The 27,707-nt window shown below is 42.2% G+C and overlaps 1 protein-coding gene across 1 annotated transcript; it reads right to left on the bottom strand.

The window, feature by feature from the left end:
* Positions 1 to 5,483: 5,483 nt before the first annotated feature.
* LOC144892104 (uncharacterized) lies at positions 5,484 to 6,525 on the bottom strand. Its single transcript, XM_078777309.1, has 2 exons — positions 6,506 to 6,525; positions 5,484 to 6,285 (listed from the first exon to the last, which is right to left on the bottom strand). Exons 1-2 carry the CDS (start codon positions 6,523 to 6,525, stop codon positions 5,484 to 5,486), a joined length of 822 nt encoding a protein of 273 aa, XP_078633435.1.
* Between the last annotated feature and the right edge of the window lie 21,182 nt (positions 6,526 to 27,707).

Raw genomic sequence — 27,707 nt, 5'->3', positions numbered from 1 at the left:
GGATCATGCTGTGGAAGAGTGGTGACTGCAGTCCCCCCATCCCCTTTTTGTTGGATAACATTCTCCTTGTACATCCAGAATATTCTCCTTGTTGTTTCGCACCCATATTTCACAATTTCACCATTCTCAGAAAGTTTCCAAACATTTAATGCACACATTCACAACAAAACACTCAATGAGAATCAAATTAATTTTATACAAGAATAATTTTATTCCTCCTTCATTCGGAAGCACGTGTTCCCCATGCAACATTTAATAAATGTGTATGTCGGTAGCAATACTGTATTATCCAACAAGCATCAATTAAAATCGTCCCAAGCGTCACTTCACTGCTGTCTTGCTTTCGGTCGCCTCTTCCATGTCTGGTCACAATGCTTTGTTTTCTATTTTCATGCTTGATGGGATGGTCTGGTAATACATGAGCACTACGTTTTCAACTCTCACTTTTGGTTCATGCTCCCATAATTTTTCTGAGACCGGGATATTAAAGTTTTTACAGATGTCCCAGGATATTATTTCACAGACATTATGGGAAAATTGTGTGTCCAGCTGTTCTGGCATGAGCATTTTACATCCCAATCAAAGGCGATTCTGCTTTCTGTTTGTTCCTTGCTGAACCTACAAGTGTCCAGTTGACTCAATCCTGATATATTCTAAAAGCCAATGGTGTTGCACCTCTTGCTGTTAGATGACAGATCCGCACCCATGTTGTTTTAGTTGCAAGTGGAAATGAGAGCAGAAGTCGACATGAAACACGGGAGAAGCGTGGTAAAAGCAGTAGCTTTCCATCTTCTGTCTTGTTTGCGATCAAGTGGACCCATGGTGGTGCGTCATAGTTTGTTCATTGTTCGATGTATTTTGTGATTTAATTTGATAACATACAAGTGGAAAATCTGTGATCTGTCAATTTCTCAGCAACTTGTTCACTCGATCGTTGGCAACTTGGATATGAAGTTGATGTGGTTTTGTTTTCGTAACTTTCGTTTGTTGGCCGAAAACCTCAACTGCCATTCGTTCTTCTATTCCAGACAGGAGCTTTTAGAGCTTTGCAATTTTGTGGAGTTAAAGAGGAACAAACGTCCTGTTTCTTGTCAACTCTTGTGAATAAAGCTTCTGTAAATCAATCCATCGTGACCTGCAAAATCCACACAGTAGCATATGCTTGGCTACGATCAGTTATAATATCCTTGTCACCTCCACCACCGAAGGTGGATGAAGGGAATGTTTTCACCCCTGTCTGTTTGTCCATCTGTTTGTGAATGAACAGGATATCTCAAAAAAGTTGTGGACAGATTCAGACAAAGAGCGGTTTGTGTATGTAACAAGGACGAAATGATTAGGTTTTGATGAAGATCCAGATTCCGATCTGCGTCCAAGAATTTTTTTAGCGATTATTCACCATTGAGAGATCGGGCCAAAGACGACATTTAGCATGATATGTCAAAAAGTTGTGGACGACTTGTGACAAAACTAAGTGGATGAGTTGTCTCGGCAACAAGCCAATTCAAATTTGGTCCAGATCCAGACCTGGCCTATCAATGGGATACAAAACATAAACTGTTCAGCCTGACGGTTGTATGCGCTCCACCGAGTGCCTTTCTGGGTCTTGGACATTTATTATCGACTCATTTGCCCTCGTTCAATTCTCTTCTGCATGTCTTTTTTGATGGCGAGATAAATATGATTGACAATGCAATGCCTGTTGGGATGCACATGAGGCCACTCTCATTGGTCGTCATCTCCATATGCTGGATTCAGAGAGGAGGAACGAAGCCCTCTCAGGTCTCAAAGTATCCACCTTCGTGTGTGTGTGTGTGTGTGTGTGTGTGTGTGTGTGTGTGTGTGTGTGTGTGTGTGTGTGTGTGTGTGTGTGTGTGTGTGTGTGTGTGTGTGTGTGTGTGTGTGTGTGTGTGTGTGTGTGTGTGTGTGTGTGTGTGTGTGTGTGTGTGTGTGTGTGTGTGTGTGTATAATATTTGTGTTTCTTATGAGTAAAAATCAATCAAAAATCAAAAAAAAAAATACCAATCCCATCTCCCCCTTTAAAGCTAATGTTACCCCCCCCCCCTCCTTTTCCAATCTAAACGAGAGATTCCCCCTGTTGCTCCTTCTCATTCTCTCTCTCGTTGGTTGTTATCTCCATTTGTGGGTTTATTCGGAGGTGGGAGGAAGTTCTCCCAGAACTCAAGATCTTCACCTCCTTTTTCGGGAAAGGATCATAATTCATGAAGCAGATTGTGAAACTTCCTTCTCATAGCTTTGTTCCAAGGGATCTTTTCAAAATCCTCCTCACTGAACCTCTGACCGTTTGCAGCTCGTTTGTCATGATATTTCCCAGAATGCTTTTAGTGCTCAGTGAGGGTTTTCTTGATCATCCCTGTTGCTCAGACTATCACTGGTATAATTTCAGCTTTCTTCATTTCCAAATACTCGTGACCTCATTTTCAGATCCTCGTATTTGAGCATTTTCCTGGTTTCTGCAGTATTTACACCAGTCATTGGGAACTGAAACCTCAATCAACAGTGCCGTCTTTTTCTTTTTGAGCACTACGTCCAGACGCAATGCTTTGTTTGCAATGTCCACACAAAATGGGATCATCTTGTCATGCATGAGCACCACACGTTCATTTTCAAGGATCGGATTTGGTTTGTGTTTCCATGATTGTTCTGGAACCAGAATGTTGAAATGTTTACAGATGTGCCAGTGGATTACGCTGCAGATGCTGTCAGGTCTTTCTGTGCACAACTGTTCTGACATGTTTTTTTTTTTCAACCCGAAAGGAGGTGAATGCCACTTTGTTCTCATCCCACAAAACCTGCATTTGTCTGATTGGTTCAATCCCACCATTTTCTTGAAGCCATTATTATAGTGTCCTTGGTCTTGGGCATTTATGATGACTCGCTCTCCATCATGATGACTCGCTCAAAAATGAATCATTGAATAATTTGCCACATTGTGAACACTTGTAAGGTTTCTCTCCTGTGTGTATTCTGTTTATGGTTTCATAAAGTTGATGAGTCACAATTCATTTTATCTCTTCTTAGCCATTCCAATGAGCCTTCCGTGTCAATCTCAGTTCAGTGAAGCTCTTTTTGGAATCTTCCTGCTCTTTTGTCATTCTTCCATTTTTGAGATTATATCTGCTGATAATTTTTTGCATTTTTCCTTTTTTACGATCATTGGGGCTGTATTTCTTTGTGTTTAGTTTTCCTGTGTAGTATCCTGTAGTTGCACCTGTTTTTGGAAGTTTGTTGCGAAATGGATTAAGAATACCTTTTTTGATTTGTTGTTTTCTTGCTCATGTACAAATCTCATTCGATAGTCCGTTGAGTTTTTCACATACTCTGCTAGTTCCTACATACGTTGTTTTGTGCACTCGTTTCAGCTTCATCAATCTGCCTCCTCCTTCTTCTCTCGTCAAGGAAACCCTCGGAATGCATTGGTTTTTGTAGAATATCTTGTGAATAGTTGGAAGTTTCCTTGTCTTGGTGTCGAAGTTGTTGATCTCCGATTGTGGCCAGTTTACAATTGCACAACTATACTGGAATACTGGCACTGCAAGTTGGTTTACAGCTTTGATTTTGTTAATTGGAGAGAGGGATAACTTCATAATTAGTGTTGTTCTGTGGAGGTAGTCTTTGCTGAGGTAAATCAAAATCTGCACTCATTAAGGGGAACTACAGGGGTGTTTTGACCCCCCAAAATAGGTATTTGCTCTCTTCTCCGAAATTACATACACAATTTTAATGGAACTTGCTGACAACCTTCATCACCCGTGATGTACCAAAGTGTGTTCACGGAATTTACAATATCAGGGTCTGAGGGGTCTATGAGAGGTTTGAATGACTGTTGCTCCTGATCCAGGTGAGTTTTCGGACCCCCGGTCATATTTGTTTTGTTGTACCCATGGGCCTTCTTCTATTCCGGGATATTTGTGGGATGCTTCCTTTTCTAGTTCCTGCATGGTTGTACTTTGATCGATTGAGATATTGTGGTATTTTGTTTTACCATATAGAAATGTGCATTTGGCACAATTGTCAAGACCAAATTCCATTTGAATGTCCTTTGAGTAGCGCTTTACTAATTTGAGTTGATCTGCCAATTTGTCATCATTCTATGCGAAGAGCTTCAGATCAACCATGTACAGTAAATGTGTTACTTGTCTAGGTTATTTGGTCATTTTTCTGTTGCACGTTAGATTGTATCCGTGTCCTTGTTCATTGATGAGGATACTCAGTTTCTCCAGAGCCAGACAAAACAGGGGGGGGGAAGGTTGTCACCTTGTAAGATACGTCGTATCTTTGCTCCTGGGGTTTCAATCTTTCCTTCCAAGTGAGGAGGTAGCATCAGCGTAATATTCCAGACCGTCATTGCTTTCTCAATCAGTGTGACTATTTGGGGGTTAACTTTGTAAACTTGCATGCATTTTATAATCCATGAATGTGGGACACTGTCAAAGGCTTTTATGTGATCTATCCAGGTTGTGGATGTTGGTTTGTCGAAGCTTGCAATTTTCTAGTGTGGTTTTGTTTAATAACAACTGGTCTATCGTTCCATAACATCCTCTCTTTCATCCTTTCTGTTCTGCCTCCAAAGCTCTCATTGAGTAAGGTGTTCATAAATTTCATCGGTAATTAATCCTGTTTCAAGTTTGTGTGCTGTTGCTAGGCATGTTGTCGGTTTATATTTGTGAAGTGGATGGGTTTCATTGGATTTTGGGATGAGAAGAGTGTCACCTTCAGTGAACCATTCATCCATTGACTGTTCCCTTTGGATGAGTTATTCAATGCTCGAGCATGGTGAGGGTGCAAAGCATACAGTTGCTGTAGCCAGAAGTTTGGAATCCCATCTGTGCCTGGGCATTTGAAATTTGGCACTTTTCGAGATGATTTCTGATTTTTTTTCTCCATCAATTATCATTGGGTGCATTTCCTGTAGATGATGCTTTTTCTTTTTGAAGTGTCATGTCCAATCTGCTTCCTTGTTGTGTTCTCTTTTGTCTTCATTTATCCATTTGCAGAATTTTTCAAGATCCCCCTTTTTTAAGGGGAGTTGCCACATTTTGTTTCCGTTTCCCCGAGTTCTCTGTAGAACTTTTTTGAGTTGTTTTCAAACTGTTGATTTTGCTTTCTTCTGTTGAATGCCGCAGTTTTTCTAAAATTTTCGCTGCCATATGTTCTATTTGGAGCTTATTATGGACAGCTTATGGTTCTCGCCCATTGTTTTAAATATTGTATTTCTTTTTTACTTGTCTGATTCTTTTCTTGAGCTTTAGACTTCTGTTTCCCCCCCTGAATTGTTCTATTTGTCCCGTTTCCTTTCCTCAGTTGGTCTCTGCTTATTCAATCTCTGTTTCCATGGTGGCGTTTTGCTTCTGTTCAGATGATCAGATCTATCGTTTTTCCTGTTATTTTCTCTTGGACATACAGTGCTGCTGCAAAACTCACATCGTGCTGTTACACACAGTTGTGTGTAACAAAACTTGTTACACACGGTTGTGTATTCGTTCATGTCTTTGTAAACTTGATGAAGCATTAAATGCCTTGTTGCACACAGAACACTTGTAGGGTTTCACACCGGTGTGTACTCGTTGATGTTGTCGTAATGTTGATGATTGGGTAAACGCATTGTTGCACACAGAACACTTGTAGGGTTTCACATGGGTGTGTATTCGTTCATGGCTTTTTAAACTCGATGAAACAGTAAATGCCTTGTTACACACAGAACACGTGTAGGGTTTCACACCGGTGTGTATTCGGCCATGTTTTTGTAAAGTTGATGAAGTAATAAATGCCTTGTTGCATGCAGTACACTTGTAGGGTTTCACACCGGTGTGTATTCGTTCATGGCTTTCCAAACTTGATAAAATATTGAATGCCTTGCTGCACACAGGACACTTGTACGGCTTCTCTCCCGTGTGTATTCTTTTATGTACATTTTGAGAAGAAGCATATGCAAATGTCTTGCTGCACAAAGGACACTTGTAAGGTTTCTCTCCTGTGTGTGTTCTGTGATGTTTATGTAAAGTTGATGACTCATTGAAAAATTTGTCACATTGTGAACACTTGTATGGTTTCTCTCCTGTGTGTGTTCTGTGATGTTTACGTAAAGTTGATGACTCATTGAATAATTTGCCACATTGTGAACACTTGTATGGTTTCTCTCCTGTGTGTGTTCTGTGATGTTTCCAAAAAGTTGATGAGTCACCAAATGATTTGCTGCATTGTGTACACCTGTAAGGTTTCTCTCCCGTGTGTTTTATTTGGTGTATTCTCAATTTCCAGATACTGACAAAATTATGATTGCAAACAGAACACTGAAATGGCCTCTTATTCTCTCGGAAATGTATTTTATGATGTCGATTGAAAGACGATAAAAAAGCAAAAGTCTTGCTGCACACAGGACATTGAAAAGGCTTCTCTCCTGTGTGTTTTACTTGATGATGTTTCATCGATGATGAATTCCAAAATTCCTTGCTGCACACATTACATTTGTGTCGCATCTCACCTTTGTGTAATCTTTGACATATTTTTAAAGACTTTAATGAACTGAACGTTTTCTTGCAAACAGAACACATGTGCGGCTTCTCCTTCCTTTTAGTTTTCTTGAATGTCGTAATACAATTGTTCTTCTTCATTGGAACACGACTACATTTGTTGACTTCCTGACAAGAATTCTGTGTCATGTTCTGATGGAAAGAAACTTTGCTGTCAAACAAGTGAGAACTTGACTTGGAACAAGAAACCATTTTCATTTGATTCCCTGTAAAACAATTCAGAAAAGCATCAACAAATTATTATTGCTGAGAAATATAAAACAAAAAAAAGCATAATGGACTCCATTTTTATCTTAAATTCGCCCCATGTCTGCACTCATCTCTCACAAAGCAGAAGCAACATCGGAATCATTCTATAAACACCAGAAATTAAAACTCATCTTCATGATAAAAACAGCAAAGTAGAAAAATAGAATTTGTTATGAACACACCAATGGATATGCCTTTGCTCATGTCAGCTGTCAACTCACTGTTACATTTGATATCAATTAAAGGAGTGATCTTCTTTTTAAGTTGTATGGTGTAAATGAAGGAGCCTTTCGGTGATCCATCATACTACATGGATTTACCACTCCCCTTTCAAAATCTCAGAACCATCTTGCAGAGTAGGGATTGCTTCTTGGTTAAAATGGCCGAAAATGCTCGGTAGATCCGAAATGCCAATGGATCTCTTTCATCTATCTATAATTCCAGTAATCTCTGTGTGTTTGTTTGTACGTTTGTACGTTTGTTTGTCTGTGACCGCTGTTTCTCGACAACCACGGGTCCGATATACTTTAAACTTGCCAGGTATATTGCTGGGGACCCGAGGATGTGCCTTTTCAAGGTTTCATATTAATCGGACAATTACTTACCGAGCTATGTCCAAAAAACGATTCAACCAATCAGAGAGCAGCGAGCTATCGCGTGTGCCGAACGTGGCGAACACACTCTGCCTCGGATGGCACATTTGAGAGCGTATTCATTTATTTCCCGTCGGCAAACTATGTTGGCGCTATGTTGGCGTTAAACGATGTTTTAAAACTAATTAAAACCCCGGGGGGATTGTCACTGTACTCGCAAGCCGTTCGCCGTTCGCTTTGGCGTTGCGAATGAACCAAAACATTTCATGCACCAAACCATTTCATGTAAAGCGTTCGCCGTTCGCTTTGGCGTTGCGAATGGACCAAAACATTTCATGAACCAAACCATTTCATGTAAATAGAGGGGGGGATATAATTTTAGATATAGATATAGTACGGGCATGCCCTAGTACTCTGAAATGGACTCAATCTGGGTCCGTCATATTAAGGAAGTTTTTGAAAACAGATGCTTCAAATCTTCGGGTTTCCTACAAGTATCGAAGGCCCCAGCAGCACCCTGTCCGGTGGAGGTTTGAATTAAGACGACAGTGCAGAATGACGGATGACAGCATTGCTTAAATAAATACACTTAGTTAGCACGATAAGTATGTTATAGCTGCGGCAGGTAAAGCAGCTAATAGTTTTGTGGTGGTTTATAAAAAGTTTCACATCAAGGTTATATGAACGGAGTTTGGTATTGATAGCATTACTTTCACTAGTATGGGAAATAGCACATATGTTCCTGGCCAAAAGCCTTTCCAAGTAAATTGCAGCGGAACATCAGGAACTTTTCGGGAATGATTTTAACATTACATGTAAAGAGGTTAATTTATGTATTCCCCATTTTTTCTGTATCCCAAAGCTTCATAAAAACCCATATAAGTTCAGGTTTATTGCAGGAGCTCGACAATGTACTTTGTATCAATTGTCAGTTCTGGTTAATTCAGGGTTATGGATGTGTGGGGAGCAATTTAGGAAATAATTTTAGCAATTAGGAAGAATTCTGGTATGAACACTTTCTGGAGTATTCGTTTCACTTTTGCGTTCTGAGATAGGATGAGATTCCTCAATAAAAAACTGTTGATGTTCTTGATTTTTCGACCTTGTTCACAAATTTGGATTTTGCACTGGTTTCGGATGCATTCTTTCGTGTTACTGACAAAGTTTTTTGCTTGCATAATAGATTTTATGTACCAGGTTTGATAAGGCTTTCTTTTCTAAGAAAAGGTATATGGGTTTTAATTGTTTTCACAAAATTTTTTTGCAAGAGGCTGTTGATCATGTTCTTTAACACTTTTGTATATTTTTGTGGGAAAATCTTTAAACAAATAAAAGCTATTCCAATGGGAGGAAACCGTAACCGTCTATTAGCAGATATTTTTCTTATTTATTGTGAGTTTTCATTTGTGCAAAAGTTGATGAAGGAAAATAAGTTAGGTTGAGCTAAATGTTGTCTTCGACATGTTGTTATATTGATGTTATTTTGATTGACTGATTCATAGGATTTATTCAAAAGCCAAATAACAGATAAGAGGAGTAATCATGATAGCGGGGATCAAAATAAGCGGAAGCCCGGGTGCAAGATGCCACCAAAACCTGGCCCTGGGTGGCTCATGTGGCCACTTGTGTCCAATTCTTTGACACGCCTTCTTCATGGATGTATTCGGTCTTTATTTTTCAGTATGTACTTGTCAAGGTATGTGCTCTTTACAGTATGTACTGTATGTATCAGTATGTACTCTTTACTTGTCAGTGTGTACCATCTCAACCAACTGAACTTGCCAATGGGATGATGGGTCATATGGAAAAGGTTGTGGCGACTTCATATGCTCCCCTCACTTGGAGTTCCGAAGGTGGAGCGATGCAAATTATCTTTGTACACGTGCAAAGCAACATCGGCTAAGTGAGTGTGAAAATTATAGTGTCCTCTTACTCGTGAATCGGTGATACAATTAAGGGTTCTTAAGTGTCACTCATCATACCCTCTCCCACCAAACCCATGACTGGGAACGGTGCTACACGTTTACAAAGATACCTTGCATCGTCCCACCTTCGGAACTCCCGGTGAAGGGGGCAGGTGGGAGGTGGGGTGAGGAATGAAGTCTCGACAACCTCTGCCTTATGACCAGTGGTGTAGTGCCAAATTTTGAACACTTTGAGGTGCCAGAGCTCTGCAAAAATGTCAGCCGTGACGTCATCGCCAGATCTGTCATCACATCAAGTTTTAACATGACATCAGACAGACTGTCGACAGACACCACATTGTGTATTTTAGTGTAATGACAGATTAACCGGGCTCACAGGGCCCACTGGGTCATTATTAACCCCCATTGGACTTCGTCTGAAACAGGGGTTTATGGATTTGGTCTCGTTCGTCCGTCCGCAAGTATAACGCGTCCTCAACCATTTCTCGGACATGCATTTACCGATCTTCTTCAAACTTGGCAGACAGATAATAAATTATTGCTTACATATGCACATCATTTCTTTTCGAGATCAGGTCCAATATGCCTGACTGGTGGCTATTTTGTAATGTAAACGTGTCCCTATCTATTTCACGGACATGCATGGCTCGATTCTCTTCAAACTTGGCACGAAGACAATAATGGAGAGTGTACATTTGGAGAAGATTTTATTTTGTCATCCAACCTAAGATGGCGACTGACAGCCTTTAAATCTGTACAGCAAAATTACAAAAACCACAATGGGGACTATGACATTTTAATGTCTTTTTCTTCTTCTTGCATTTTGTGTGGGCCCACAAATGACTAACGCTGCCAAAGGTAACTGTGACCTTATACTTTAATGAAAGTGTGTGCTTGCATGTTACGTTTAGTCGATTTGGATGAAGGCTTCCTTGAGCTCATGTCATGATCAAGTTTCTGTCCGTTAACAAACAGCAAGTCGAGTTGTTTCCCATGAGGGAAAAAAGAAGAAAAAAAAGTAGCACATCTCACCTCAAGGATATTGGCACACCTAATTACATGGAGAGTGAAAGTAGGAAGACTTAGTTACCTCTCAGGGGACGTTGCACGAGTTCAGGATCAACCATCAGCTTCCCATCAGCATCTGTAACATGAAAGCGATTCCATTGTATCTTGATGTTATCTCAATCACTGATATTGCAAGTTGGTTACCGACTGATTTTCTCATAACCATCATACCCACATATATCTCGACATTTCAATGTGTTGATCAAATTTACTCTGTTAAGGAGCTGGTTTTACGTTGTCGCATGGCCTCGAGGAAAGTCCAACAACTATGAGGGAGGGACAGACAGACAGATAGAGATAGATTGAAAGAGCGAGGGAGAGAATGAAAGAGAGAGGGAGAGATTGAAAGAGAGAGGGAGAGATTGACATATGGGGGAGTGTGTGTGTGTGTGTGTGTGTGTGTGTGTGTGTGTGTGTGTGTGTGTGTGTGTGTGTGTGAGAGTGAGAGTGAGAGTGAGAGTGAGAGAGTGAGAGTGAGAGAGATTAAGATTGAGAGAGAGAGAGAGATGGAGATAGAGAGAGAGAGAACAAGCTCCAGCACAATGTACTCTCATCAATATGAAAAGCAGAATGTTGTGGTTCAGACCTTTGTCTTGAAAGTATGATTCAACATACTCAGATTTCACCTTCACCTCAACAATAAAACCTGAAACAAAAAAACCCACTCAATAAAACTAAACAATAGCATGACTAAATCAAAAGACTTACATTTATCTGAAGAAAACCGTTAAAAATAAATTGCAAATGACATAAAACTCGAGAGGTGCTCATTATGTTCCAAGCCCACGTCTCGCAGTACTCAATATTACTATTAAGAGTTTCATTTTCGACATTTTGATAAAACAGATAAACAGAACTTAGCAGATGGGCCCACACACTAAAGACGCACACAGCATCTCCACAGAGCCATTCATTGCATCATGGAGCTGTTACAGATCAATTTTGGAGGTATGGTAAAATTATCACGTTTTAAACCTTTCCCTCAGGTGCTGAGGAAAGGTTTAAGTTGTGCTGTTGTTGTGTTGATGTTGCTATTGTGTTGATGTTGCTATTGTGTTGATGTGATGTTATGGAGCTATTTGTATGTTCTCGGCTGGTTGTGGATTGTTGTGCATGAAAAGATTCAAGTGTGTGGGGGAGAGGAGTGAGCCTTGAGGAACTCCGTTCGGTTGTTGTGGCTGTCGTTGTTGATTGTACGCTCCTTCTGTTTACCCTCATATATTTTTAGACTTTTACTGCAAATAAGTATTAGTATTTACAATTTTGTGTGCTCAACTGTCCTTCTCAAGGTTCCTGCTGTCTTGGAATAAAAAATGTTACTGTAAGAACCACTACATCAAGCTCTCATTCCCGCATCTTCTTCCTCAATCCTGGAGAGAAGAGCTTTTAAAACAGGCACATTTATGATTAAACGCAGAGAAATATTTGTTATGGGTTGAGCAAATTGAAGTTGACCTTTCCAAAGGAGCAGAATTGAGGATGCGGTGAATTGACATATTACTGACATAGGGCCTATGTCGAGTTGCGCAGTTGGATTGTCAAATTCAGGTCCATTGGCATCATGATCTGCGGCCATGCGTTGTGCATCATTTTGGTTTTGTTAGAGAACTGCGTCGTACTGCTGTGCGTCTCAAACCAATTTGTTTGTTTTTTTTCTGCCGGAGATTGAAAACACAAACTAGACTTCGGTTTTGTCATTGCTATCGTGATTAGTGGTAGGGATGTGGAATTAAACACACACACACACACACACACACACACACACACACACACACACACACACACACACACACACACAGACACAGACACAGACACAGACACAGACACAGACACACACTTACTTTCCTGACGAAATCTCCTAAAAACACAATTGCCAACATTACGGGAATTTATCAAAAACTAATTTAGAATTACCGGTACCCGATAGCTGCAAAATTTTACAAATGTCCTCTAACACCATTGTTGCATGTGGTTTGAAAATGATGACGTCTCGGTTACGTGGTTTGGCAGCAATCTTGGATTGAAAAACAAACCTTATCCGATCAACACGAAACTTCACAAACGTGATCCCCTACCCATACATTTGCAGAGTGCACATTTTTAATGTCATATGTCACGTGGTTTGGCAGCCATATTGGCTTGAAAGCCGATATTTTTCAAAAAAAAAACCCTTCTCCGAAACAGCTTCACCGATGGATGTGAAACCTGCCGTGTCTGGTAAAAATGTGATACTTGAAAACAGCTGAAGTGATTAAAATCAAACTTGTTAATTTTTAGGACAGTAAATGAGGGCATATACCCGTTGTCATGCATAGGGATTACATGGAGGCATATTGGTGACACAGTCGCATTGCTCTAGCTTTCTACAGTATGTCTCATGATTTCATTCCAAAAATTGATGGACATTTATACCTTGTGAGAAATAACAAGGACCGGATATACAGTGGTAAGTTTTACTCTTCATGATAACATTACCATGAAGAAGCCCGTCAAATATGACGGGTTGGAACAGTTTATTGGACGGTGCAGCCTCATGAGTGTGCCAAAGTCTGAAGCCAAAGTCGTCCGAGTGGCAGATGCGCTTTTCTCTTCTTTATTTTTCAGACATCCTATGGATGTAAATGAACACTCGTTTTACTCTGTGGCACATCATTGTGCAGTGAATTTCACCTCCATGTGCCTTGTATTATTTGTTATTTTTAAAAAACGCTTCTGCACACCGCCCTTGAGGCTCGGTCTGCAAGCCACCATCTACAATTCCAATTAAAGAGACATAATTGCTTGTCTTTGTTAAATGTTTCCCGATTTTGCTTTATCCTCAAAAATAGACCATAGTGAACACACATTTGACTTTAAAAATTGGCCTTCAAACCTACCCTTATGGAGGAGGACAGAGATCTGCACAACCACACAAACTGACATTGTGTTTTATATGGTAGATTAATCAGAAACAATAAAACAACAATATCAACAATGTGTTTGTGGTTCAAACCTTCATCTTGAGGGAACGAATCATCCATGAACTTAGACTTCATCTTCACTCTCACAATAAAATCTGAAACAAGAACAATCCATTTAAACCAAACGATAAAAGTTTCAATAAAAACTTAATCGAAAGCTTTTATCACAATATATTATCAAAAGATACTCACTTTACAATCTCAACGGTACATTTTAATTTTCACATGTCGGAGTCTTGGTGGAACACGTGCGCACAGGGGTTAACTGTCCATTAATTGCCAATTCTCATTACCCGAATTTGAACCACAGGAGTGAGCAGGATCATGTGATCATGACTTCCGGTTTCTTCTTCTTCTTCTGTCTGTGTGACCGCAAAGCATTCAGTCCTTACTTATCCAATCTCAAACAAACCTGCCAGGGGGACTAAGGGTCCTATTATGGAGGTTGTAACGACTTCATTTGCCCCAAGGGGTTTTCCGCTTTGGACAACCAGTGTGAATGTGTATCAATAGAATGTGGTGGCGCTTTGTGGGGTACATCTTCCGGAAGTAAAAAATATTCCAACAACAAACTATTCAGTCAATTCCATCCAACATACAGTCACGTGAAAAAGTAAGTAAACCCCATGTAAAGTTTTCACTTTTTCAACATATTTCAACATACAGCTATTTGATCTTCATTTCAACAATAATCTATCTATAATTCCAGCAATCTCTGTGTGTCTGTGTGTCTGTGTGTCTGTGACCGCTGTTTCTCGACAACCACGGGTCCGATATACTTGAAACTTGCCAGGTATATTGCTGGGGACCCGAGGATGTGCCTTTTCAAGGTTTTAAATTAATCGGAGAAGTACTTACCGAGCTATGTCCAAAAAACGCTTCAACCAATCAGAGAGCAGCGAGCTATCACGTGTGCCGAACGTGGCGATCAGACTCTGCCTCGGACGGCACATTTGACAGCGTATTCATTTATTTCACGTTGGAAAACTATGTTGCCGTTAAACTATGTTTTAAAACGAATTCAAACTGCGATTAAATTAAAACGATTCATCGTAACTGCGATTTGCGAACTTCCGGACAGTGAAGACTTCACTTCCGGCAGCCAATCACAGAACGCTTTGTTGCGTAGGCGTGGCCGATGTGAGACGAGCGGAGCTGAGCGCGTTACGAGCTGACCGCCATTACGGTACGTAATTCGATTTCTTATGCGCATTATTTCTCCCAATTCAGTCAGAGCGAAGGGCGGAAGCGAAGAGCGTTGTTTTTTTTGTTTACGGGCGTACGGGCGGGGTAGAGCGTACGGGTAGCGTTTTTTTTTTTTTTTGGCAAGGAACGGGCACCCACGTACGGGCAATGCCCTAGTGATAGATAAAGGTGATATAATATAACAAATATCATGAAACATTTACATTTTGCACTCCATTGTATAATTTAAATAAACATGAATGCAAATTTCGCATGTGGAAAAGTAAGTACACCCCTACATTTATCACTACTTCAAACACCTTAAATTAGAATCAGGTGCACCAGCTCAGGTGCAAATGATGAGAACATCGGCAGAAAGGATCTTGGAGGAACCTGTCTTATTTAAACCTCAGACACTTAGTTTGGTTTGCTCTTTGTTGTTGAAGTGAGTGGCGTCACCATGCCTAGATCAAAAGAGCTCTTTGAGGCCTTCAGAAAGGTTATCGATGCCTACGAGTCTGGGAAGGGATTTAAAAAGATCTCAAACAATTTGAAATCAATCTTTCGACTGTGCAGAAGATCATCTACAAGTGGAGAAGATTCCAAACAACTGCCAACTTGTTCAGGCCAGGCCGCCCCAGCAAGTTCAGCCCGAGAGCAGACCGCAAGATGCGAAAAGAAGTCTCTAAGAACCCCAGAATGTCATCACCGTACCGACACGTAGCCCTTGCCACTGTTGATGTCAAAGTGCATGAGTCTACCATTAGAAAGAGGCTGCACAAATTTGATCTACATGGGAGGTGTGCCAGGAGGAAACCTTTGCTGTCCAGAAAGAACATCAGGGCAAGAGTAAAGTTTACCAATGAACACCCAGGCAAAGACCAGCACTTCTGGAACAATGTGCTCTGGACAGATGAGTCAAAGGTAGAGCTATTTGGCCAAAGTACCAGAAGACATGTTTGGCGAAAACCAAAGACAGCATTTGACCACAAAAACCTGATACCAACTGTAGAGCATGGTGGTGGAAATATTATGGTTTGGGGCAGCTTTGCTGCATCAGGGCCTGGGCAGCTCACCATCATAGAATCCACTATGAATTCTTCATTGTACCAGAGGGTGCTTGAGGATAATGTGAGGCCATCTGTCGGAAGTTGAAGCTCAACCGAAGGTGGACCTTGCAACATGATAATGACCCTAAACATACCAGTAAATCCACCAAGGAATGGCTAAAAAGAAAGAATTGGAGGGTTCTGGAATGGCCAAGTCAAAGCCCAGATCTAAATCCCATCGAGATGTTGTGGGGGGATTTGAAACGAGCTTTGCATGCAAGAAACCCCACAAACATCGCACAGCTGAAATCATTCTGCATGGAGGAGTGAGCAAAAATTTCTCCCAGTCGATGTCAGAGACTGGTAGACAGTTGTACCACCAATACCACCTTCAAGGGTGGTAAGTGGGGCAATACCACCTATTAGAGCCAAGGGTGTACTTACTTTTTCCACATGCGAAATTTGCAATCATGTTTATTTAAATTATACAATGGACTACAAAATGTAAATGTTTCATATTTGTTATATTATATCACCTTTATCTATCAATATTGTTGAAATGAAGATCAAATACCTGTATGTTGAAATATGTTGAAAAAGTCAAAACTTTACATGGGGTGTACTTACTTTTTCACATGACTGTATGATTACCTTTTAAAACACTCGTTACTGTTGTTTAACACGAGACAAAGAAATTTGAAGGAAACCGATGTTCTTGAGGCATTCTATGGTTATCACACCTACTCCTCTCTCCCCATCCTCGCCGCGAGCTGGGAGACAAATAAATCTTAGCTAATAAAGGTGCTTAAACAAGTCTATACGCATGAATGATGTATCTCATTTCCTGTCCGATTTTTTTCACCATCAGATTACACGTGTACTGTCTTAATAACAACAACTTAATTGCAACTTAATTATTGGGGCCTCATCTGCCATTTTCCAGGGCATGGCTTTAAGTGTGATATTGCCTCACGCACCCTTACAGCCAAATTGTGACCTTTATTTGATGCATACACCAACAATAACAACAACAACAACATGCATTTTAAGACCATTTTCCCTGCTAGAGCGGGGGTTAGACTTGCGGTCCCCATGACAATCTTCTCCATCTTGCCCTATTTTCTGCATCTCTCCTTGTTAACCCCCTTGCCCACATTTCTTCTTCCACCATCTTTAGCCAAGTCTTTCTCGGTCTTCCCCGTCCTCGACTTCCTTCTGCATTCATTTCCATCACTCTTCTAAACCAGTCACTTTCATGCTTCCTCACACATGACCAAACCATCTCAACCTGTTCCTCTTCACAGCATCAATCATAGGCTCTATTCCCATCATTTTTCGCAATTCATCATTTGTCTTCCTCTCTCTCAACGATACTCCGCACATCCATCGAACCATTCGCATTTCCACCCTTTCCAACCTTCGTTGCTGCTCTACGTTCATTACCCATGTCTTGCTCCCATAAATCATAACACTTCTTACACATGCAGCATACACCTTTCCCTTCAGCTTCAACGACACTCCCCTCCTCATCAGCACACCACTCAGTTCGCGAAACTTCTTCCATGCACATCTCACTCTCGCAACCGTTGCCGAGTCTGATCCACCTTCTCCATTCAGCATGTCTCCGCGGTAGCAAAATGTTTTCACACCTTCCAGCTTCACGCTGTCTCCAAGATCCAACTCAACATTTCCTCCATCTGCAGCTCCCTCTGTGCACACCTTACATTTGAATGCAGCTGCCACACTGGTTAATGACCCTCTCAGACCACTACATTTTTGATGAACCCACTCAGCGCACATTGTACATTGAATGGAGTTCACTCTGACACCCTTCCTGCACACAGCACAGGGCCACTTACCAGTTCTTTCCACCTCACCATATGCTTTCCCACTTCCCATCACCTTCAGACCTTTTGTCTCCATACATTCCTTCCACTTGTTCATCTTTTCCTTCAGTCCATCCATACTTTCCACAATCAACCCCAGGTCATCTGCATACAACAACTCGCACGGGAAACCCTCCTTTACGTTGTGAGCCAGCACCTCCATCACAGCTACAAATAGTATTGGACTTAGTACCGACCCCTGATGCACTCCCACCTTCACCTCAAACTCACCACTGTTCCCGTCCTTCGTCCTTCCAGCTGTGCGCGCTCTTTTGTACATTGCCATCACTACTCTGATCAACCATTCCTCCACTCCTAACTTCCTCATTGCCCATGCCAATACTTTGCGTGGAACCTTATCGAATGCTTTCTCCAGATCAACAAACCAAAGAAACAACTTCTTCCTCTTCTCCATGTACTTCTCCTGCAACTGATGCATACACTTGATGCATACACCCATCGCGAATTATAGTCACCAGAAATGTTTAACACTCGCTTGAGGGAAATTTCGTGAAAATTGGATAAGTACACTATACCATGACAATTCTGCATCGGACTTCGGTGATGCCATGGGACGGACTAAGTCCGTGAATTTTCCTTCCGAGATTTTTCACAATGGAAAATCATCCCTTCTGGATGAAGTGATGACCAACTTTGGATGTGGATTAGGTGATGTCAAATGAAATCACTACAACCTTCATTGTGTGATCCTTCGTCCTCCTGTCAAGTTTGGTTGAGATTGGATAAGGGACGAGCGAATGTATTGCAGTAAAAAATCGTCAGACAAGCACAAAACTGCATATTTTAGTTTGATCATGTTTAATATGTAACCTGATGTTGTTTCATAGTTTGTTTTGAATATCTCCTTTGTGTATGGAAAGGCATTCTCGTTATAAGCTTCCTTTTTGGGATTCGGCATCCTCAACAACAACATCAACAGGCATTTTAAGGCAATTTTCCCTGCTCAAGTGGGGGTTAGCCTTGCGGGCCCCATGACAATCTTCTCCATTTTGCCCTATTTTCTGCATCTCCCCTTGTTCACATTTCTTCTTCCACCACATTTAGCCAAATCTTTCTCGGTCTTCCCCGTCCTTTACTTCCTTCTACATTAATTACCATCATTCTTCTCAACCAGTCACTTTCATCCTTCCTCAACACGTGACCAAACCATCTCAACCTGTTTCTTTTCACAGCATCAATCACAGGCTCGATTCCCATCATCTTTCGCAATTCATCATTTGTCTTCCTCTCTCTCAACGATACTCCACACATCCACCGAACCATTCAGACCTCCACCCTTTCCAGCCTTCATTGCTGGACGTTCATTACCCATGTCTCGCTCCCATAAATCATAACACTTCTCACACATGCAGCATACACCTTTCCCTTCAGCTTCAACGACACCCCCCCTCCTCATCAGCACTTCACTCAGTTCCCGAAACCTCTTCCATGCACATCTCACTCTAGCAACCGTTGCCGAATGTGATCCACCTTCTTCATTCAACATGTCTCCTAGGTAGCAAAATGTTTTCACACCTTCCAGCTTCACGCCATCTCCAAGATCCAACTCAACATTTCCTCCATCCACAGCTCACTCTGTGCACATCTCACACTAGAATGTAGCTGCCACACTGGTTAATGACCCTCTCAGACCACTACATTTTTGATGAACCCACTCTGCGCACATTGTACATTGTATGGAGTTCACTCCGACGTCTGACACCCTTCCTGCACACAGCACACGGCCACTTCCCAGTTCTTTCCACCTCACCACATGCTTTACCACTTGCCATCACCTTCATCTTTCCGATATTCACCTTCAGACCTTTTGTCTCCATACATTCCTTCCACTTGTTCATCTTCTCCTTCACTCCATCCATACTTTCCGCAATCAACAGCAGAACATCTGCATCCAACAACTCCCACGGTAAACCCTCCTTTACATTCCGAGCCAGCACCTCCATCACAGCTACAAATAGTAGTGGACTTAGTACCGACCCATGATGCACTCCCACCTTCACCTCAAACTCACCACTGTTCCCGTCCTTCGTCCTGACAGATGTGCGCGCTCTCTCGTATATTGCCATCACGACTGATAAACCATTCCTCCGCTCCTAACTTCCTCAATGCCCATGTCACTACTTTGTGTCAAACCCCATCGAATGCTTTCTCCAGATCAACAAACCCAAGAAACAACTTAACTTCTTCCTCTTCTCCATGTACTTCTCCTGCAACTGCCTTCCAATAAAAAGCACGTCTGTCGTTCCTCTTCCTGGCATAAATCTAAACTGCATTTCGTCGATCTTCACTTTCTTCCTCGTCGTCCTCTCCAACACCCTTTCCAATACCTTCATTCCATGCTCCAATAACTATCGCTCGATATGAGCCACAGTCCAAAGGGTCACCTTTCCCCTTGTATAGAGGGACGAGGGTACTCAGTTCCCAATCCACTGGAATGCGGCCTTCTTTCACCACCAGATTACAGATCTCTGTCATTCTCTTCACACCCCAACTTCTTGCTGCCTTCAACATATTTCCCACAACTCCCGTCGGCCCTTCTGCTTTTCTACGCTTCATTGCTTTTATCGCTTCCTCAACTTCCTTCTCAGTTATCTTCTCTGCCGGTCCTAAAACTGGGTTACTCTCTATGTTGCCGTCCCATTCATTCTCTGCATTTCCATGTATCTCTTCCATTTTCCTTTAATTCCATCTGTGTCCACAACGATTTGTCCCGCTTCATCCTTCAAGCAACTCACCCCCATCACATTACACCTCTCTTTTGCTATCTGCTTTGCAATCCTGAATACTGCTCTCTGACCATCTTCCGAATCCAAACGTTCTCTGAACATTTGCATACATGCCTCTTGTGCCTTTGCTACCTCTTTCTTTGCAGCCTTCTTGGCTGTCTTATAACTTTCATGCTCTGCCTTTTCTGCTCCTGTACCCTTCACCTTCTGCCACTCCTTGAACATCTTCCTCCTCTCGTCAATCCTCTTTCCAACTTCATCATCCCACCACCATGTTTCCGAGTGCCCTTGGTGGTCCTGTTGTCCATCCACATATTTTACCAACTGCTCCCAACAGATGATCTTTCATTGACATCCAACCACTTTCAAGCTCAACCACATCATCCTCCACCATACTCAGCCTCTCTTTTAATGCCTCCCTCCTCATCAAAAAAAACAAAACCTTCAATCTCGGTTGGTACTTCACCCACTGGGCTCTCCTCGCACCTTTTACCCTTATATTGCAGACAACCAAGTGGTGATGTGAAACAGCCTCCTCCCCCAGGATCACCTTTGTGTCCCGGAGGTGCCCTCTATCTCGCCTACGCACCATCAGGTCGTCAACGGTTGTCGTCGACCCACCTGACATGTATGTAGCAAGCTTATTATCCACTTTCTGGGACTGAGTATTACAAATCAACAAACCAGCTCCAAAATCCTTTCACCTTCTCCATTCCTCACACCATATCCGTAACCCCCATGAACTCTCTCAAAATCATCTATACTCCTTCCTACATGTCCATTTAGGTCTCCTCCTACCACAACAACTTCCTCATCTTTGACGTTTTCCATCAGCTTCTCTATCGCACACCAGAACTTGTCCTTCTCTTCATTGCTCCGACCGACCTGCAGAGCATATCCCGAGATGACCTTCACCAAGAGCTTTCCAATCATCATTTTCACCATCATCAACCTTTCACTCACTCTCGTCACACTCACCACACTGTCTACAAACTCCTCAGAAAACAGGACACCAACACCATTCACGCCCTCTGGACACCCTTGCCACACAAACTTGTATTTCTGTCCCTGCCTACCCTTCACCATTCTCACACCACTTCCCTTCCATCACGTCTCCTGCACACAACATATGTCCACCACTTCTCCTGATCTCCCTGTCATTGTTCCTACATTCCATGTCCCAAACCTCAGAAACCGTTCTCCATGCGGGGCATCAGATGTTTCGTCGTCATAAATGGAGCGATTTCCACCCTTGCTTCGATCGGGTTCCCCACATTGAGTTTTGACAAGACGGAGTGAGGTCCCCCATGGGGTACTTCGGGCTGTACCCTGCCCATATGTAGTTGTAATTGTCATGGTTCTCTTTTTGAGGCAATGTTTTTAGTACAGCGGATGAGCTCTCATATTTTAACAAATTGTGCATTTTTTGAGAAAAGCATGAAATTTCTAGCATAGTTAGTATATACCATAAGGTTTATTTTCAGATGTGGAGGGAAGTCAGATTTGACCTCTGAGGACCGTGAGAGGTCAAATCCAAAATGGCCACGAGTCCACCGGGTCTCATGTTCAAACGCGCTTATAGGTGTCATTTCCAACTAAATTGGGGATGCCCATTCATTTGGTGATACTTTTGAGATCGCCAGAACTCAAGGACATGCATTTAGGTCACGGTCAAGGTCAAATTACGTTAACTTAAATACCTATTGTTATGATACTGCAGTTGGAACTGCTATTGGAAAAAGTTCATTTGAACTTTTAAAACTTTATTTTTTCAGGTACAGGGATAGGTACAGAACACTCAAAGACCAGAAATGATGAAAAAAAAGTGTTGACACTGCAAGGAATGATGCAATAACCTCTGAAAAAATAACTGTAGTTAACCAAGTATGTCCACCAAAGCTTACATTAAATCAAGTGCAATGATGAAAATTGGTAATGACCAAAATCTAACAGTCTCCAGAACAGAAGCACAGTGCAGTGCACTTGAATGCAGCTTTGGCACACTTGCAGCGTCCAGTGCACCCTTTCTTGCAGCCACAGTCGATCAATTCATGGCACGATTTTGATGCTTCCGGAAGAGTGGTCCAATAGACCAGGGAACTTAGTGATATACCCACCACTAATTGCAATAGAAACCATTCAAGTGTTTTTCAACTGCAAATATACTATAGAATAACATACTAAAAGTCTCGGGAAATCGAAGTACAGGCTCATGCTTATTTTTCAAGTTGGCCGCCAAAATTCCCGCCAAAACTGATTTTTTAAAAAATTGGCCCTATATACGCAAGCCCTATATCACAGCAGAGCATGAAAGTTATAAGGCAGCCAGGAAGGCTGCAAAGAAAGAGGTAGCAAAGGCGCAGGAGGCATGTAGGAAAATGTTCGGAGAACGCTTGGATTCGGAAGAGGGTCAGAAAGCAGTATTCAGGATTGCAAAGCAGATAGCGAACGAGAGGTGTGATGTGATGGGGGTGAGTTGCTTGAAGGATGAAGTGGGACAAATCGTTGTCGACCCAGATGGAATTAAAGGAAGATGGAAAAGATATATGGAAATGCTGTTGAATACAGAGAATGAATGGGATGGCAACATAGAGAGTAACCCAGTTTTAGGACCGGCAGAGAAGATAACTGAGAAGGAAGTTGAGGAAGCGATAAAAGCAATGAAGGGTAGAAAAGCGGGAGGGCCGACGGGAGTTGTGGGAGATATGTTGAAGGCAGCAGGAAGTTGGGGTGTGAAGAGAATGACAGAGATCTGTAATCTGGTGGTGAAAGAAGGCCGCATTCCAGTGGATTGGGAACTGAGTACCCTCGTCCCTCTATACAAGGGGAAAGGTGACCCTCTGGAGTGTGGCTCGTACCGAGCAATAAAGTTATTGGAGCATGGAATGAAGGTATTGGAAAGGGTGTTGGAGAGGAGGATAAGGAAGAAAGTGAAGATCGACAAAATGCAGTTTGGATTCATGCCAGGAAGAGGAACGACAGACGCGCTTTTCATTGTGAGGCAGTTGCAGGAGAAGTACATGGAGAAGAGGAAGAAGTTGTTTCTTGGGTTTGTTGATCTGGAGAAAGCATTCGATCGGGTTCCACGCAAAGTATTGACATGGGCATTGAGGAAGTTAGGAGTGGAGGAATGGTTGATCAGAGTAGTGATGGCAATGTACAAAAGAGCGTGCACAGCTGTAAGGACGAAGGACGGGAACAGTGGTGAGTTTGAGGTGAAGGTGGGAGTGCATCAGGGGTCGGTACTAAGTCCACTACTATTTGTAGCTGTTATGGAGGTGCTGACTCAGAACGTAAAGGAGGGTTTACCGTGGGAGTTGTTGCATGCAGATGATCTGGTGTTGATTGCGGAAAGTATGGATGGACTGAAGGAAAAGATGAACACGTGGAAAGAATGTATGGAGACAAAAGGTCTGAAGGTGAATATCGGAAAGACGAAGGTGATGGCAAGTGGTAAAGCATGTGGTGAGGTGGAAAGAACTGGGAAGTGGCCCTGTGCTGTGTGTAGGAAGGGTGTCGGAGTGAACTCCATTCAGTGTAGAATGTGTGCTGAATGGGTTCATCAAAAATGTAGTGGTCTGAGAGGGTCATTAACCAGTGTGGCAGCTACATTCAAATGTAAGGTGTGCACAGAGGGAGCTGCAGATGGAGGAAATGTTGAGTTGGATCTTGGAGACGGCGTGAAGTTGGAAGGTGTGAAAACATGTTGCTACCTCGGAGACATGCTGAATGGAGAAGGTGGATCAGACTCGGCAACGGTTGCTCGAGTGAGATGTGCATGGAAGAAGTTTCGGGAATTGAGTGGCATGCTGATGATGAGGGGAGTGTCGTTGAAGCTGAAGGGAAAGGTGTATGCTGCCTGTGTGAGAGGTGTTATGATTTATGGGAGCGAGACATGGGTAATGAACGTAGAGCAGCAACGAAGGTTGGAAAGGGTGGAAATGCGAGTGGTTCGACGGATGTGTGGAGTATCGTTGAGAGAGAGGAAGACAAATGATGAATTGCGAAAGATGATGGGAATAGAGCCTGTGATTGATGCTGTGAAGAGGAACAGGTTGAGATGGTTTGGTCATGTGTTGAGGAAGGATGAAAGTGACTGGTTGAGAAGAGTGATGGAAATGAATGTAGAAGTTAGTAGAAGACGGGGAAGACCGAGAAAGACTTGACTAAAGATGGTGGAAGAAGAAATGCGGGCAAGGGGGTTAACAAGGAGAGATGCAGAAAATCGGGCAAAATGGAGAAGATTGTCATGGGGACCGCAAGGCTAACCCACGCTCTAGCAGGGCCTTTAAAATGGCCTCATGGCCTTTAAAAATGGCCTCATGGCCTCACAAAATGGCCTTTAAAATACATGTTGTTGTTGTTGTTGTTGTTGTTGTATACGCAAGTAAAAGTGCTAAAAATGTATATGAAACACCTAGACATATGTTGTTGGTGACAAGAAATCCATTTCTGACATTTTTGAACTGGTCACATATTTCAAATTCAAAATGGCTGCCAAAATTCCCTCCAAAACTGACAAATTTTAAAATGGGCCATATATACGCAAGTAATAGTGCTAAAAATATATGTGAAACACATACGTATATGTTGTTGGCAACAAGAAACCCATTTCTGACAAATGTTTTCAAACTGGTCACATATTTAAAATTCAAAACGTCCATGAAACTAATATATTTAGAGATAAAATCAAATATAAGCAATTACTTGTACTTCATATTATGAATCATTGGTTCAAAGGTAATGAAAGTGAATGAAATACATTGGATACACTGGCTTAGTTGTTGTCTTTAATTCTAAAGTGTTCTTTTCTTTTCTTTCACAGAGTAACTAGCTCATCATGGACAAGTGCGTTTTCTGTGAAGAACCTTTATCCAATGGAGAGGCAACTTCCACATTACGCCCAAAAGGATGTCAAGGCATTGCTAAAGCTAATGAGTTGCGGAACAGAAATATAAGTACCTGCCTGGCCAACTTGTGCATGTCAAATGTAGGAAGAACTTTTGTTGCCCAAACAGCATAACCAGTGACAACAAAAAGCGAAGTCTTGACTCGGCAGCTCCAAGTAGTTCACAATGTGCACGTCGATCCACAAATATGGCATTCAATTACAAAGACAACTGCATATTTTGTGGTGTTTCCGATGCACAGAAATATAACAAACCAACACATAAACTTTTCGCTGTCAGAACGATAGATTTCCAGAAAACGATATTGCATGTATGCAATGAACGCAATGATTCATGGTCAGACACTGTTAGAGGTAGAATTGAGTACGCACAGGATCTACATGCTGCAGATACAGTATATCATAACCTCTGCAGCACAAACTTCAGAAAGGAAGGGAGATACCAAATGAGTTTGTTGCAGAAGAAACGATCCCTTCCAAACGCCCAAAGTAGGGCAGACCCCAATATTCAGAACGAGCAACTGCTTTCCTCAAAGTTGCTGAGTACCTTGAGGATAATGATGATGAACAAGTAACAATACGAGATCTAATGCACAAAATGGATGAATATCTGGATGGCACTGACAAATAATCCTCTGGATTTACTTACATGAAAGATCAACTTGTACAGCACTTCGGCGACAACATAGTGATCACCGAGATCAATGGAAAAGTAAATGTGGTTACATTCCGCCACAAAGCATCTGCTTATATACTCCATGATTTCTACAGTCAACCCAAGAAAAGTAACAGCACTGCAGAGAAAATGAGTCTCATTGAAACTGCTGCCAAACTGATTAAGAGTGATGTTAAATCACTGGAACAAACAAATGAGTTCTACCCAGATGCAAGCACAATGGCATCTACTGATGAGGCAATGTTGTTCTTACCCGAATCATTGAAACTTATGCTTCAGATATTGGCAGTTGGGAAGGACACCGATAGGAAAGTAGCATCGTTGGGCCAAGCCATTATGCAGTGCATTCGACCAAGAGTTCTGATTGCTCCCTTACAGATAGGTTTAGGCGTACAAATGCACCACCACTTTGGGCCTAAATTTCTCATCGACTCTCTCCATGCACATGGATTCTGTAGCTCATATAAGGAAGTTCAGAAATTTGAGCGCAGTGCAGCAGTTACCCAAGGAACAGACATACCAAACTACACTGAAGGCCAATTCATCCAGTACATGGGTGATAATGTAGATCATAACATTAGGACAATAGATGGCCTGAACACCTTCCATGGCATGGGCATAATTGCCACTGTGACCCCTAAGACACAGACCACAAGCAGACTACCACGCATATCTGTTACAATGGAGGATGTTGCAGCAGTGGGTCGCATCACCATCCGACACCTCACATCTCCTTGCAATGGATTAGCCTCACTGACATATGGATTACTTGAAGACAGGAAGGAGCAAGATAGCACTTCAAACTTCAACCTACTGTGGAAGATCTCTCTAACACTACACTCTCCACCTCCAGCATGGTCCGGAATGACGCAAGCAGTGCAGAAGGGACGGCACCCAGGGCAGTCATCAGTTCTCTTTTTACCCTTGATAGATATGAACCCTGGTGATACGTCCTGCATATATTCCACATTGGTGTTTGTGTGTGACCATGCCAAACGCTACAATGCAACACCAATCATCACATTCGATGAAACCAATCTGGTGGAAGGCTATGACTATCGTAGAAAGTGAGCCGGAAGACAGTAACTTGCATGGAATTGTACTTCGTCTGGGTGGATTTCATACACTCATGAGCTTCCTGGGATCTATTGGGCACATTATGGCAGGATCAGGACTAGAACGTGTACTTGAGCTTGTGTATTCTGAAAACACTGTCACACATGATGTCAGGTAAGGCATATGCCAGGGCCTTACGGAGACACCTTCTAGTGGACGCAGCTCTGAACACTATGCTTGCAGCAGAGATATTTGGTACTCTAGTACCTTGTACACACAATGCCAGTGAATCAGCGAATAATGATGATGAAGTCAACATGGAACAGAGAGATTATGTGACATTTGGTAACAAAGATAGTGAACAAATGAGTACTGAAGATGGAGAACAAATGCATGACACAGATGGTGAAAGACAGGGTGAAAAAGGTGGCGATGGGACGGGTGACACAGATGGCAAACAAATGGGCGATACGGATGTAGGACAAGACAACATAGTTGGCAAACAAATGGGTGACGCAGATGGCGAACAAGTAGATGACACAGAGGGTGAACAAATGAGTGATACAGGTGATGAACAGGTAACTGCCAGGCTTCCCCGGAATGGCGACGTGATTGACCTCCATGAGTTACAGGCCATGTATGATGGTTTGATAACAGGTGAAGTAGCTGAGGAGAGTGCTTTCTCAACAGACGTCCTTCAGAAGATCGACTGAGCAATGAAAGAAAAAAAGGGTTCCATGAAAGACCTCCGAACAGCGCAACTTTGGCTCCAGTACATGGACATGATTGACATTGTTCGGAAATTCATCAAATCGGAACGTACTGGAGACTGGAATTTGCACTTGCAGGC

This window comes from Myxine glutinosa, chromosome 5 (genome assembly GCF_964187855.1).
Source record: "Myxine glutinosa chromosome 5, kmMyxGlut1.1, whole genome shotgun sequence".
In the NCBI taxonomy this organism is placed as follows: domain Eukaryota; kingdom Metazoa; phylum Chordata; class Myxini; order Myxiniformes; family Myxinidae; genus Myxine; species Myxine glutinosa.
Note: the sequence above shows the minus strand (reverse complement) of the source record. Positions and strands in the feature narration are given on the sequence as shown.

Excerpts from the sequence above, each read along its gene's own strand:
- LOC144892104 (XM_078777309.1), bottom strand. The coding sequence starts at position 6,525 with ATGTCAAAGATTACACAAAG. Across the intron at positions 6,286-6,505 it reads ATGTCAAAGATTACACAAAG|TATCTGGAAATTGAGAATAC; the intron begins GTGAGATGCGAC and ends TAATTTTGTCAG.